The 13800-nt window shown below is 44.6% G+C and overlaps 1 protein-coding gene across 2 annotated transcripts in view; it reads left to right on the plus strand.

The window, feature by feature from the left end:
• SHANK2 (SH3 and multiple ankyrin repeat domains 2) overlaps nucleotides 1-13800 on the plus strand; it is a 3078421-nt gene that overhangs the window by 1148846 nt on the left and 1915775 nt on the right. For both annotated transcript variants that reach the window (XM_078684305.1, XM_078684307.1), the window contains one exon: nucleotides 4978-5049. In XM_078684305.1, coding sequence (XP_078540431.1) covers nucleotides 4978-5049 — 72 coding nt within the window. The remainder of the gene's footprint in view (nucleotides 1-4977; nucleotides 5050-13800) is intronic.

The following is a 13800-nucleotide window of genomic DNA, read 5'->3' on the forward strand; positions in this document are numbered from 1 at the left end:
TATCATGGATAACCAATTATAGTCATCATTTACACAGAGAGCATATGCACTTTAGAACTGATTAGCTGTGGTAAAGTGCACACAGTCCTGTAGCTAACAAAAACAGGTCAGGAAGAGTGAGTAGGAAGGAAAAGCAAAAGGTTTAGGGCTGACCCTCAAAAAGAGCCATTTCCAACAATATGATATGATTAAATATTATGGAATAAATCCAGATACTGGGCTATGATTTAGGAATGCTTATAAAACAGACGTTTTTGATTGACTGCAAAATAGGATTATCCGTTATAATGATACTATTGATAACTATGACTGAATAATAGACCTACAGCTAGATTCATCATTGTCCCGTTTTGTGAGTCCTTAATAGCGATTATTAAGGAATCGCTATTAAGGACTTGCAAAACGGGATTCATGTAGGAATTGCAAAAAATATTGCGATTCCTACATCTTCCTTATTTGCGATTAGCAAATCGCAAATAAGGATGCGATTTCAAGGGTGCCAGGGGTGTCCAAAGGACACCCTGTAGCACCCCTGAAAAGCAAATGTAGCCAGATGTTGCGCACACACATGTCCAAAGGACATGTGTGTGTGTAACATACCACTCAGAAAAATGCACTAAAGTGCATTTTTCTGAGTTTTCGCTATTTACCATGAAGTCTGACTTCGTGGTAAATAGCAGCCAGAAATAGCGAATTCGCAAATAGAAAATGGTTAATGAATTGCATTTAAGGAATCTCAAATAGAGATTCCTTAAATGCAATTCCTCGCAAATATGCGATTTCGCAATTAGCGATTTTTGCATTTGGGATGATGAATCCCAAATGCAAAAATTGCACTCGCAAAGGGCCAGATTCTCAGAATCTGGCCCTTTGCGAGACGTTTTCGGCTTGATGAATCTAGCTGAAAGAGACATTGCACAGTAATAAAGATTCTCAGAGCAATTATTAATGCCACAGTAGGTACTAAACTGTATGAGATTGTTTCATTAAGTAGAATTACAGTTGGATAACTATTTTGCAAATAATGATACTGTATGGACATTATATTTATTTTGTGTGCTGCCTGAAATGCACATTCTACCTCACACCCTACAAGAGTAAGCCTTTCTGTTCCACTACGCTATTTACTGATATTATAAGCTGAAATAAGAGATATGTATGCAGAAGCATTTAGTGACTGAGGACAGCCATGAAGCTTGCTAACATTATTGCCAAACTGCCCCTGAGGCCTAGAAGTAGTGGTTTGGCAATGAGGGTATAAAGGCATGCAAGATGTAGCATTTTCGGTCCCTCCACTTCAGCATGGAAGTAACTAGTTTGGCAAGGGGAGCACTATACCGTATAGAAGAAAGGTAAATGGGTCCACTGCCCCCAGTCAGTATTAGGCTATCCATTATGGTGCTAGAGTGAGTACCTTGCACGCCTGGGTGCCAGTGCTATGGCACCTACAGCAGTAATGAAAGCTATGGCATTGCTCTCTCTTTTTTGTCTCAACCTCGCTCGTATCTCATCCCTTCCTCCTACCACTCTACTCATCCTATCGACTTCCACTCTCTATCTCCCCCCTCTATTCCACATCTCTAACTCATCATATCTACTTACCAACTTTCTCACCTCTTCTACTCTTCTCCTTGCTTCCCATTATCCTCTACTCTCCTTTCCTCCTTCTTTCCCCCAACATCTAATTTATTTTCTCTCCTCACATTCCTATGTACATCCTAGCCGTCTCTCTTCTATCTCCCTTTAATCTCACAATCCTCTCACTCTTTTTAGGTCGAGCATTCAAGACCTCTAGTATATACTTTAGTATATACTTAATATATAGTTATATGTGTATGTACTTTGTGGGCTCTGGAGATGAGCCCTAGGATTTGTCTGCTACCGCTTAGGGACTTTTTTCTGTTCAGCTGCCTCTATTTAACTGTCTTGATAGAAAACGACCAGCTGAAGTCAGTAAAATAACAGAATTACTTTCTGTTGAGGGACTTTCTTTCTTTAAAATTTTCTGGCAACTGCCTCTATTTGGCTGTCTTGATAGTAAACGACCAACAGAGGTCAGTACAATACCAGAATCACTTTAGAATTCTCTAGATTTCAATCCATAGTAATGGTCTTCCATGAGCACCCGTAGAAAATATTTTTTTTTCAAATCTTGTATTTTCAGTGATATGACCACCGAAGGCACTTTTTTAAAATTAAAAACAGAGCTTTGGACTATACAATTTCCCGCTGAATGGCAATATTTCTCGCCATGTATTCCCATACCTGGTGTGTCACAAAGTTTGGTGCTTACTTTCCCTCCATGTTAAAGAACAGTAGATGTTTCAGCACCCAGGCTAATTTACTGCATAGCTAAATACATATAAGGTCCAAAGGGCGAGACTGATAGCATTACAAATGCTTGTTTATTTACAGCTACATCATGTCTATCATTCTTTCTCTTTCACCCTCCCTATCTCCTTCCCTACTCGTCTCTCTTCCCATTCCTGCCAGTCTGTGCTGACTCCCTATTTCATCCATATCTAATTTTGCTCATTATCTTATTTCTCTCTCACCTATATCTCCTTCCTATCTTTCTTAGATATTATCCTATCTTGTACATATCCCTATACTTTTTTCACCATTCTACTCTTATTTTCTCCTACCTTTTCTTCTTTCCCTTCAATTTCTACTTCATGGATTGTCCTCTAATCCTCTGTGATCTCCATTTTCCAGTGTTTGATTTGAGCTGGTGGTTCCCAGTTGGCCCAGCACTCATTTTTGGGGATTGGGAAATCCCAAGAGCAAGAAAGAGAAAAGCACATAAACGGGAAAGCAGAAGAGAGAGAACAATTTAAAAACTGTCACAAAGAAATGAATGAATGAATTAAAGATTTGTAAAGCACCCTGCCACTCCCACAGGAGCATCCTGGCGCTGCGCAGAACATGAAATGACTCAATCAAGCAAATGTGAACCAAAAGAGGATAATAAATCAGAGAATGAGCGAGTAGCAGTGCGAATCAGTGGCAGAAAAAAAGCAAAGACTTCAAACTACTTTCTAAAAATTACTTCAGATCAATACATTTTAAATGACTGGGAGGTTGGTTCCATGCCTTAATAACCAGAACTAAGAAAGATTTACCTCCTCCAGTTTTGCGTCTGACAGAAAGGGGCTTCAGAAGATTAGCATGGAAAGAGCTCAGGGTCCTTTTATTAGTATAGTAGGTGAATCTGGCCATTAGATATCTTAGCCCAATAGATCTGTTGGTACTGAATGTGAATAATAGAATTTTGTAGAGGATCCTTTTATGCACTGGTAGCCAGTGTAAAGCTTTCAGAGCTGCTGAGGCTGTTGATCGGTGAGGACGTTTCAGTTCTAGATGCATGTTGTACCACCTGAAGTTTCTGGATAGTTTGTTTTGAGGATCCTGCATACAAACTATTGCAGTAACCTGATCTGGAAGTTATCAATGCAAAGGCACTGCCTTGGTTGAAGAGCCAGGTCTTGAGCTGCTTCCTAAGGTCCTTCAGAGAAAGGGCAGTGCGAAGGTGGCGGGGCGAGGTCATTCCAGGATTTGGTGGCGAGGTTGGAGGTTTGTGAAATCTTAGGTGGTTGTTGATGCAGGGCAACTGCACGTATGCCGAGGGCAGGTGTGGACTAAAAGGAGCGATCTTTCACTCTTTCACCTTTTAAGAGTAAGGCAAGTCACCATATTCTTGACCTGCCGGCCACTCAGGAGGCTGAGCCTGTACTCTCCTTCCGCTTTCAGATTACTCCCTGCCAAGAAGCTGTACAGTGCATATATTTTCTCAGCAGAAAAGTGTGCTTTTGCTTTTTTCAGAATAATGTTTCCCAGAGTAATAACTTTGTTATCCGTGTCCATACCGATTAGCTCTCCTCGGGCCTTCACACATGGTATGGAAGTCAACTTGTACATGTATTTCACAGCAGTGGTGGCGGCTATCGATCAGGGGTGGTGAGGCGGCAGGGGGTGGATGGTTGCAGGTGGGTGGTGGGGATGAAACGGGGAACGAAGGAGGAGGGAATAATAAAAAAAAATATCACTGACCACTTTACTCCTGGCCTGCCTCTTCTTTCTCCGTCCTCCTCCCGACAGGAAGCACACAGCCTCCAAGAATCCCCTTACCAATCACACTGTGGTTTGGGGCTCAGGCAGGGGCTGGCAGGCTGTGCGTGTTCTCCACTGAGGCTGTTATACAGCCTGCTCGGAGAATATGCAGAGTGCGTATGGCGCATTGGCCAGTACGAGAGGGTCAGTCAAAGTGTCATGCGCACTTTAGGTGCTACCACCACTCCTCCCCCTGTGACATTGGGAACCCAGCCCCGCCCACCGAGCTTCAGATGCAAGCTGAATACAAAAAAGCAAAATGATATTAACAAAAGTTATTACCATCTTATTTTTTGTATTCAGCTTGCAGCTGAAGCAGTGGGACGACGCTCCTCCGCCTTAGCGCAGAAGCCGCCACTGTTTCACAGACATGATCAGTCAGTTCTTTGCCTGTGTTGATGGATGTAAAGTGCAGAGGTGCAGATTAAATGTTTTCCCAGGCAGAGGGAGGAAAACCCTTGCACGTTTGTTCCTTAATCACAGATTTCAAAAATAAGTCACTCGTTGCGCTATAAACAGTAAGTAAACAGCATTTTGTAAGTGGGGCATTCGCCTTGCCTGTGCCTTTAAGAACGCTAGAGTAACCCCCATGCATTCTGTTGTAGCCCATTAATGTTCCCGAAAGAGGCCAGTCAGAAATCTCTAGCGTGTTGAAACTGTACATTTTAAAAATGCAGCATGATTTTAAACAGCATATTTAATGACGCAGAAGCTTGTTACGATAAAATAGGCATGAAATATTGACGACCGAGCCCGAACGTTGTGCCATGTGGCACCGTCTCCAGGAAGCAGAGGACGCGCTGTCGACAAATCTACCGGCTGCTACGGGTTCCTAGAAAACTAATGCACTTTTCATTTGTTTTGCAGTTTCGGTACAAGAACAGGGTCTACAAACAGTCCAGTCTTGATGAAAAGCAGATGGCCAAAATCCATACTAAGGTAGGATCAATATAATAGAATAAAATGTGGATGATTATTTTTGGTTTAGTGTTTCTTTTCCTCAGCCTTGCGTCCTGTAATGCATATCTGCACTTAGTGCCTTTCACAGAGGTTGATTCATTAAAGTGGCAGGTGTTGCACAAGTGACATCACAAACCATTTGACCCTGACGGGCATCACAGGGTTGACTAATTGTCCTACACTTTACACCTCTAAAAGAATCTCTTGTTTTCTCTTAGAGGCAGTAGTTATGGCAACGAGCGCTAACTACACAAGGTACAGCGAGTGGTGACGGATGTTTGAAAGGGGTGGGGCCAAATGCGATTCCAAATAGCACGAAGTGAGCCAAGTGGCTGTGTTCAACTTCCTCCAGAGGGAAGAAGGGGCTACTTACACCGATGAAAACTGGCCAAATAGTATATTTTGCAGTTTTAAATGTACATCTGTGTGGTAAAAATCCATAGGATCTAAATGGGTTCTTATGAAATAACCCAATAATTTCATGGTGTGCGAAGCTGCTAAGACCGGAAGGGTATCTATCAGCTGCAGCAGAATATTCCTATTAAATAGCAAAAACAATCTTATGTTATTCAGCAATTAAATTTTCATGCGACATCAATTTTATAGCAACTTTTTACACTTCTACTCTTCCCACTACAATACTGGGTCATATGCTATCACTAAGAAACTACTTGAAAGAAGCAGGTAATTAGGGGGTTCTCAACATCCCAGGCCCTAAACAGCAGATATAGACGTATTTTGGAAGCTCACGCCACAGTGTTATCTTTCAAGTAGTGGAACCTTTTTTGTTTATACTGTTGCAGCAATCTTACAGGATTGTGTCTCAACAACAGTAGTGCCTATACCTTTAGTATAATCTTTAAGCATATAGCTTTAAAAAAATATATATGTAAACACAATCTGTCTATTCAAAGATTTAGCTTGTCACAAACATTGTCTCCAATAAATACAAGCTTTACAAATTGGAAAAAATAAGCTCAATTATCCAAACCAAAAGCATATTCATTTCATAAACAAAAACAATGTTGTCCTAAAACACCTTATTCTCATTTGTTGTACATACTTAATTTAGGAGTTGGTGCAATATTTTATTCCTTGGAGGATTTTGGAGACTCTTCGTTACTCTTGTAAGGCGTAGGTCCGGTCAAATGTCGCCAAATTCGCAGTGGCAGATTTTTTCCCCTCAGGGCTCCAGAAATGTGAGCGAGATTTGGCATCTCCTCGCATCATTTTCTAACACAAGCAGTCGCATGCGGTTTCGGTCAGAGTAGAGTAGGTTCTCGAGTAGATTTTCTACTCGAGGGGCAGCAAAATCATCTTGAACGTTTGTCGCACCACATGGTGGCATTCCCACAGATTTTTCAGCACTGCTCACTCTACTGGTGCTACATTACTAAATTGGAGGAACTGCACGGAATCTCACAGAGTTTTCACGTAACTCCTCAGAATTCCATGGAATAAAACTCCACAAGTTCCACCCACGCCTTACGTGATTATTGCTGAAATATCAGTGTATGTTTTCCTCAAGTACTCAATTGTGTTACTGTGTCACTTATGTAGATTCTGCCTTGAATACCCATGCATCACATCTGATGCAAGGGATGCCCACAATATGACCATGACAGCAGGGCCCGCAATATGCCACTGGTGGGCACTAGGCCGTTGCAGAATATTTCACTATGCTCTGTAAGTCCCACAATTACTAATTTCTTTTAATATTTAATATCATTTGATTTCTAAGATCAAATGTCATTGAAATGCACTTCAAGTGCACACAGACATTATATTTAAAAGCAGCGCCCCTCAACGTAATTCAGGTATCCTAAATATCCAGTGCTATTAAAAGCAGCACAATATATTGACATCACTAATTTGCACAGTATTTAGTTTTTTTCTAAAAGTAAGATAGAGATCTATATAGTGCACAGTCAATAAACAGGACAGTAAATAATTGTGTCATAGTAGCAGGACTTATGATTCAGTAAAATTCATAACACCGAATTTTCCAAAAATTCACTAAATGCATCAAAAAAAACTCAAATAACAGCAGAAAATTAATATAATTATAACCAAAATTACACGCAGCTGCAAGAATGAAAGACTAAAATCAGGACAAAACAGCAGCAATCAAAGTTCTCTTGGGTCAGGTATGATATTAATTTTAGAAAGTTTAGTAAAAGGCACCCTTTACAAATTGATAAATAGCGAATGTGATTTCGAATGAGGGAAGTACAAAAATAAGTTTTAAGGCCATAGTCCAAGCTGGCACCCATTTACAAAACAAAAGGGAGCATGAGTCTCTTACTGTATTAGAAATGATTTACACAGTGAAGTAAAAGGGGAACCACATTGTATACAAATTATATACTCATCTATCTTCCTTTGAGACTATTTTAAGCTATAAATAATAACCAGATCACCAGGAAATATCGACTAGAATATGGAGTCTTAAAATGAAGTCCCTAATAAATAAATCTGTGCGGGACCTCAAACGAATATGAGTAGATTTATTTTGTCCCTTTGTACTGGACATACTTGTTTATAGAACTCTTGAAAGCTAAATAGGTTACGTCAAAATTAAAATTTGACAATTGCACATTCTCATTTAATAGCTGTTTCAGTTTGAGTAAGCCTATTGTTCAACACGAGTCAGTTATAAAAGGATCGAAGTCAAGTATTGGAGCCAGAGAACCCAGAGCTGACTTTAGCTTAACAGTTTTACCTTCAAGGTACTTAGTTGTGTAGTGCTCTAACTGGTAGAAGAACTTGACAGCTCAATCATTAGCAAGTACCTTTCATGATTGGAGGCTGCATTCTTTTTTTAAACTTTTATTTATTAAGTTTTGATTTAAACTTCCGTCATCAAGATACAAGCAATATTTTGATACGTACAAAAGAAATACAATTTCATTAGAGGCTGCATCAAAATACAATCATCTACTGGAGAATTGCAACATTTAGAGTAAATGGGTGGCAATAGATATTAAAAGTCATTTGAAACATACAATATCTCTATAAATGGTAATGTCAGGGGAAGGGACAACATCTTAAAATGTTCCAATTGTGAAGACCTTACGGTACATCATCAGCGACAGGGTGCTCTAGCAGATATGACCGCAGCGGGCCCCAGATATCACGGGGCAGTGAGGAATGAGGAAGTAATTAGTGTATGTGCAAAGTTCATCTTACCAAAGGACCATATTGTCTAGCCATTCCTTAAATCTGGGTGCTCTTCTGCAGCCCCACCTGAAGGCCACTCTGCGCTTAGCCAACACCAAACCAAAGGATACAAATTTTCTATACGGGACAGGAATATGTTAAGAATACCCTAGGAGTGTGATAAGAGGCGATCTGGATATAGGTGCTGAAGTCATGGAATCCAGGGCCGTGAGAACCTTGTGCCAATAATCAAGCACACCGGGACACCCCCACACCAGGTGTAAAAAATCTGCATGTTCTGCCCGACATCTATCACATCTATCTGAGTCACGCAGGCCATACCTGTGGAGTCATACTGGGGTATAGTAACTACGATGGAGGAATCTGTAGTGTATAATAGAGTCTGCTATTCGAGGAGACCTGCACTGTCTGCTTGCAACAGTACGCCCCCTGCTAATCCGTTAGCTCCTGGTCCAACTCTGCCCCCCATTTAACTCATGAGCACATGGCTGGTACTCATTATCTACATACAAGGTGTGGTAAAGTGTAGATGCTAAATGTGAAGCAGACTCTGCTAGCAAGATATGATGCAGCTGCATCAAGGTAGCTGGTTCAGAAGGGAACGTAGAGTGATATGCCTGCACAACATGACGTAAATGAGCATACAGGAAGGTGTCCATTGTAGACGGAGGGGGATCCCGACATAACTGTTGGATGGTACAGAACTCGCCCTCGACATATAAGTCTCCCCAGGTTTGCATATTGTGAGTGCGCGCTATTTTCTTAAATATGCCTTCCTGCAGTAGTGTCATCTCTGGGTGATAAGTGAGGGAGAGAAAAGGGGAATTAAGGCAGGTTGCGGTCGTATGGTCTAAGATGCAGTCCACAGAGGTAGGACAACACCCTCGGACCTCAGCATCAGAGAGTAAGAAGCCATCCAGTGGAATAGGGTCCGCAAGCCAATGTTCAGTGGCGACATGTGGGGTTTACCGAGAGGAATGAAATCAGAAATGCGCGTAGTGCGCTTGTGCGCTTGTGTAGTATAATTCAAAATTTGGTATATCGAAGCCACCTTGCGCATAAGGTCGTGCAAGCATGTCCCATTGGATGCAGGGCTGTTCACCACCCCAGACTAGTCTAATCAGTTCTGATCGGAGAGTGTTAAAAAAATGACGACCGGGATCAGGAGGAATAAATAAAGAAATTAAGGAAGTATTACCATTTTTATGAGAGATATGCGACCAGCCATAGTCAAGGGCATCGCTATCCATCGTGTAATACAACCAGTAACATGCTCCATTGCACAACCATAGTTAACCCACCGACGACCGCTCCGCTCCCCATGGCCCATCCTAGCATTGCGGAGTCTTCTTTACTGACAGTGCACGGCTCGTAGGTCGATCCTCTATCCCTCAGGATCGACGCGATGTCCAAGTCGTCAGGAGTCTCCCCGCCACAGTGAGCCTGCTCTCTGGTTGCTCCCCTCCACCACAGTGGGAGCTCCGCAACGTTTCAGGTCGCTGCTTAACCATTGTCCTAGGTGCCCGGGGCCTCGCTCAGCGGTCTTGACATGGTGCCTGCCTACAAAGTCAACGAGACTCCGCCCTCCAGGTGAAGTCCCGCAATTTCATAGCGATGCATTATTTTTACTTAACAACGGAGAAGGACACGGTGCCTATTTACACTGTAATGGAGATGGAAATACAGCGCTCTCACTGTGCAACTCCGCCCTCCAGGTGAAGTCCTGCATTTTCATAGCGGTGCATTTCTGGAGCTCAACAACGGAGCTTCTCTGCTGGGCTGGCATCAGCCTTGCCTGTCCATCATTGCAGCGACCCTTGGAACTGTAGAACTCCCCTCAAAAAGGTATGTGGAGAGGAAGCGGCCCTTACCTCCTTGCAGCGACGTCCGAGCGCGGGGGCTCTGTCCCCCGCGCCCGGTCACATAACGTCCCGGTCACCCAGGACTCCTTCTCTTTTTCTTTCCCTGCAGGAACCGACACCAACAACAGAGCCCGGAGGACCGGAAGCGATATCCCGCGACCCCGGAAGTGGGACACCTTTTGATGACCTGGAAGCGACCGCCTCTGACCCCGGAAGTGGTAGTCCGGACAACGACCCGGAAGGTAGAAAAATCATCGGGAGAGAAGGAGAGCCGTTCCAAGCAGCAGACTCGTGGCAGGAGACAGCGGGAAGCGAAGAACCACCGACAGTGAGCGGAGCAGAGCGTCAAGACCGAAGCGAGGACGAGGAGGAGGACGTCTGGAGTGAAGACTGGTGGCGTCCTCAGGAGGTGGCTGGAGAGCGGCCGCAACTCGCGGGAGAGTTGCGGCGGGGCACGTGGAAGTGCTCCGAAGTCCTTTTTGCCAGGACTAAAGCCCTATACACTTCTCTCCTTTTTTTCCAAGCCTCCGAGGAGTCCCAGTACCTGGCGTCAGAGAAGACTGCGCCAACCCCGGAGGAGAAGACCTGATCCACAACGACCCCACCGAGCCAGATCGTCATCCCAGCAACCCCGCCCTACACATTCCGCCGGAACCCATACACCAGCACTCATTCCAATCTGACGTTGTCCAGGACTTTTTCAATAAAAACCTCTGATCATAGCTCATTATATCCGGCCTCCCCGCCTGTTATTCCGGTCCGCCCATCCCCCACGTCTACAAGGTACTATCTACATTGACATTTTCATTCTTATATTATTTATTATTGTTTATTTTTATTTTCACTTTTGTTACTATCCTGCTGCCTCTCTTGTTTTTTCTCCCCCCCTCTCTTTTTGCTGAACACTCACAGAAGAAACATTTCCCCTGCTGTATCCCAAAATGGCTGTGCTTTTATTTATCCCCAGGAGTATCATGACTTTTGTGCTTTGTTTCTCAAAATGGCTGTGGCCATAAACATCTCCTACTTCACCTCCCCCATCCACTGACCATCTCGCAGCCCTGTTTAAATCATTGCCCTACTGGATCATCAAAACTGCCATAGGACTTTATTCCCCAAATCCACTGCAAGTGAAAAGGGACTTAGAAATTGAAATAGGACCCTCCACCTCAAAACCTCTATCATAGAAACAGGACTTTTTCTCCTCATTCCACGAAAGTTAATGAAATAGAGATAGGACAACTCTGGCTCTCTCCTGTCATAGAAACAGACAAAGGTCTACACTACCACTCTCTTTCCTCCCTAAGGTGTCGGCCATCTTTGACTAGTCTTAAACCTGTCCTAGACTAGTCCCACCGCAGGCTTCCGAATCACACCCTCCTCGGCCGTTACTGCCCTATATACATTCCCTTCAGCTATTACTTCCCTACATAGCCACTCTCTTTCCTCCCCAAGGTGTCGGCCATCTTAGTGTAGTCCTGACTAGTCCTAGGCTAGTCCCTCCTCAGGCATCCTACTCTCATTCTCTACAGTCACTACCTATCCACAACAATACCACACATTCACCCTACATAGACCTCTTTTCTCACAATGGAAGTCACAGGCACCCACACATACAAATTCATTTACCCCCCCAAGCTCACAAAAAAATCAGCCAAAACCTTCAAACACAACTTGCTGAAATCCCACCCAGAAACCCCCTTTGCAGATCCTTATTTCTCACCTCGATTTGGACCCACAACTACCAACATCATCTTCTACACCAAACGTAGAGCACAATGGAGGAAAGCCTTCCCATCCTTACTCATGACTTCCTCCATGAAGAAGTCCGCACATAGTCTTCGGATGTCTATTACATCATCACAACTCTTCCAAGCCACAGCAACCATCACTATCTACAATAACGGCACTATCCTCATTCAATCCACGGATCATAGTCTTAACCTATTTGATAACATATTTCATATTATTAAAGAGCATGTATTCAAGCCTCTCCTTTCTCCCAGCCCCTCTTCCTCTTGCACCACCCCTCCCACTGCTACATCTAGCCCCCCTCCCCTACCACCTCCCCGCCAACCCTCACATGTAGCCCCTCCTCCTCTATCACCTCCCCCCTCCTCTTACATTTAGTCCACCCTACTCCTGCGACATCTCCAGCCCGTCACCTCCCACAACTAGCCCTCCTCCTCCTTTCACATCACCACCCCACCTCTTCTCCTATCTAGCCCCCCTCCTCCGTCACCACCCCTCCTCCTTCCATACCTATTCCCCCCACCGCCCTCACCCCTTCCCCTCCGCACACACCTAGTCCCCCCTCCTCCTCCTCCTCCTCTCACATCACCACCCTTTCACCTCTCACACCTAGTCCCCACTCCCCCATCACCATCCCCCCTCTTCTCACATCCAGTCTCCCCTCCTCCACTCACATCTTGTCCTCCCCACCTCTCTCACCTAGTCCCCCCTCTCTTCGCACATCACCACCCCCTTCCTCTCACACCTAACTCTCTCCTCACTACCACCCCCACTTCCCCCACCTCTACTCCCCCCTCACCCCATACCACCAATATGCCCCCATCCTATACCACCCCCATTCCCCCCTCCTCCCACACCACCCACTCCTTGTTACCCCTCCCATACACTGTCAGTGTAACCACACAAGTACCCACCATGGAGAAGTGTGGCTCACTGGTTAGAGGAGGCAGACTCTGATGCAGAGGTCAGACCCGGGACCAGGGTTCAATTCCCGACGCGGCAGGGTCTTGAGCTCAAAATGTCCATGGACTCGATAATTCTTGCCTCGGTGCCTACTCGAATCATGGGTTCACACTCTGCAACTCTGGGCAATAGCTTGCTTCATCTCCACTACGGCCCCACTGCGATGGGATGCCTGGTCTTCACCTTGGGCATGCCCAGTAGGGGTTATCTCGCAGGGAAAGCCAGGACGGGTTCCCAAAGCAAGCGCTAAGAGACCTGTCGGTGATTTGGCGCTATATAAATCGAAATTAACATAACATAACATAACATGGAAACTCCTAAACCATATCCTCTCCCTCCTTCACATGCCCCTACTTCCTCTATATCCACGCCTAACACATACCAAACTCTTTACCAACCTCCGCCCCATACTCCTTCCCGGCCCCTTTCAGGTCTCACACCAAACAGAGTCCAATCTCCTCAACTTTTACTTCGCTCTACCATCCCCACCACCACCCTCCCTAACTCCACTCTGGACAAGATTATGACCACCCTCTTCCAAATTAAAGACGAGCTACAAACATTCAAAGAGCTATTTACAAATCATATTAGACACCCTTCTCTACCCGGTACCCACCTACCCCACCAGCACCCCACCCCATCTACATGCTAATACACACACAACCCTCCTCTCTGGACCTCCATCCCTGCCCATAGCTCTTCCACCCGACCTTTCCGATGCATCAATACATTGACACGGTATGACATACGTGCCCTCCTACACTCCTATGATTCCACCCCCATGGCCCGCACAGCCACCACACACCTCCCCATCCCTACTATCCATCCCAACCCTCACACGCCCCCTACTCAAAATAATAGAGGCACCATCTCTAATAATCTCACAAAAGTCACCCTCACTTGGGCCCCCTCCGCCTCCATCATCACCCCACGGCTAAAATGCACACTACTTAACTGTTGATCTGCCCCTAGA

This window comes from Lissotriton helveticus, chromosome 3_2 (genome assembly GCF_964261635.1).
Source record: "Lissotriton helveticus chromosome 3_2, aLisHel1.1, whole genome shotgun sequence".
Lineage (NCBI taxonomy): Eukaryota > Metazoa > Chordata > Amphibia > Caudata > Salamandridae > Lissotriton > Lissotriton helveticus.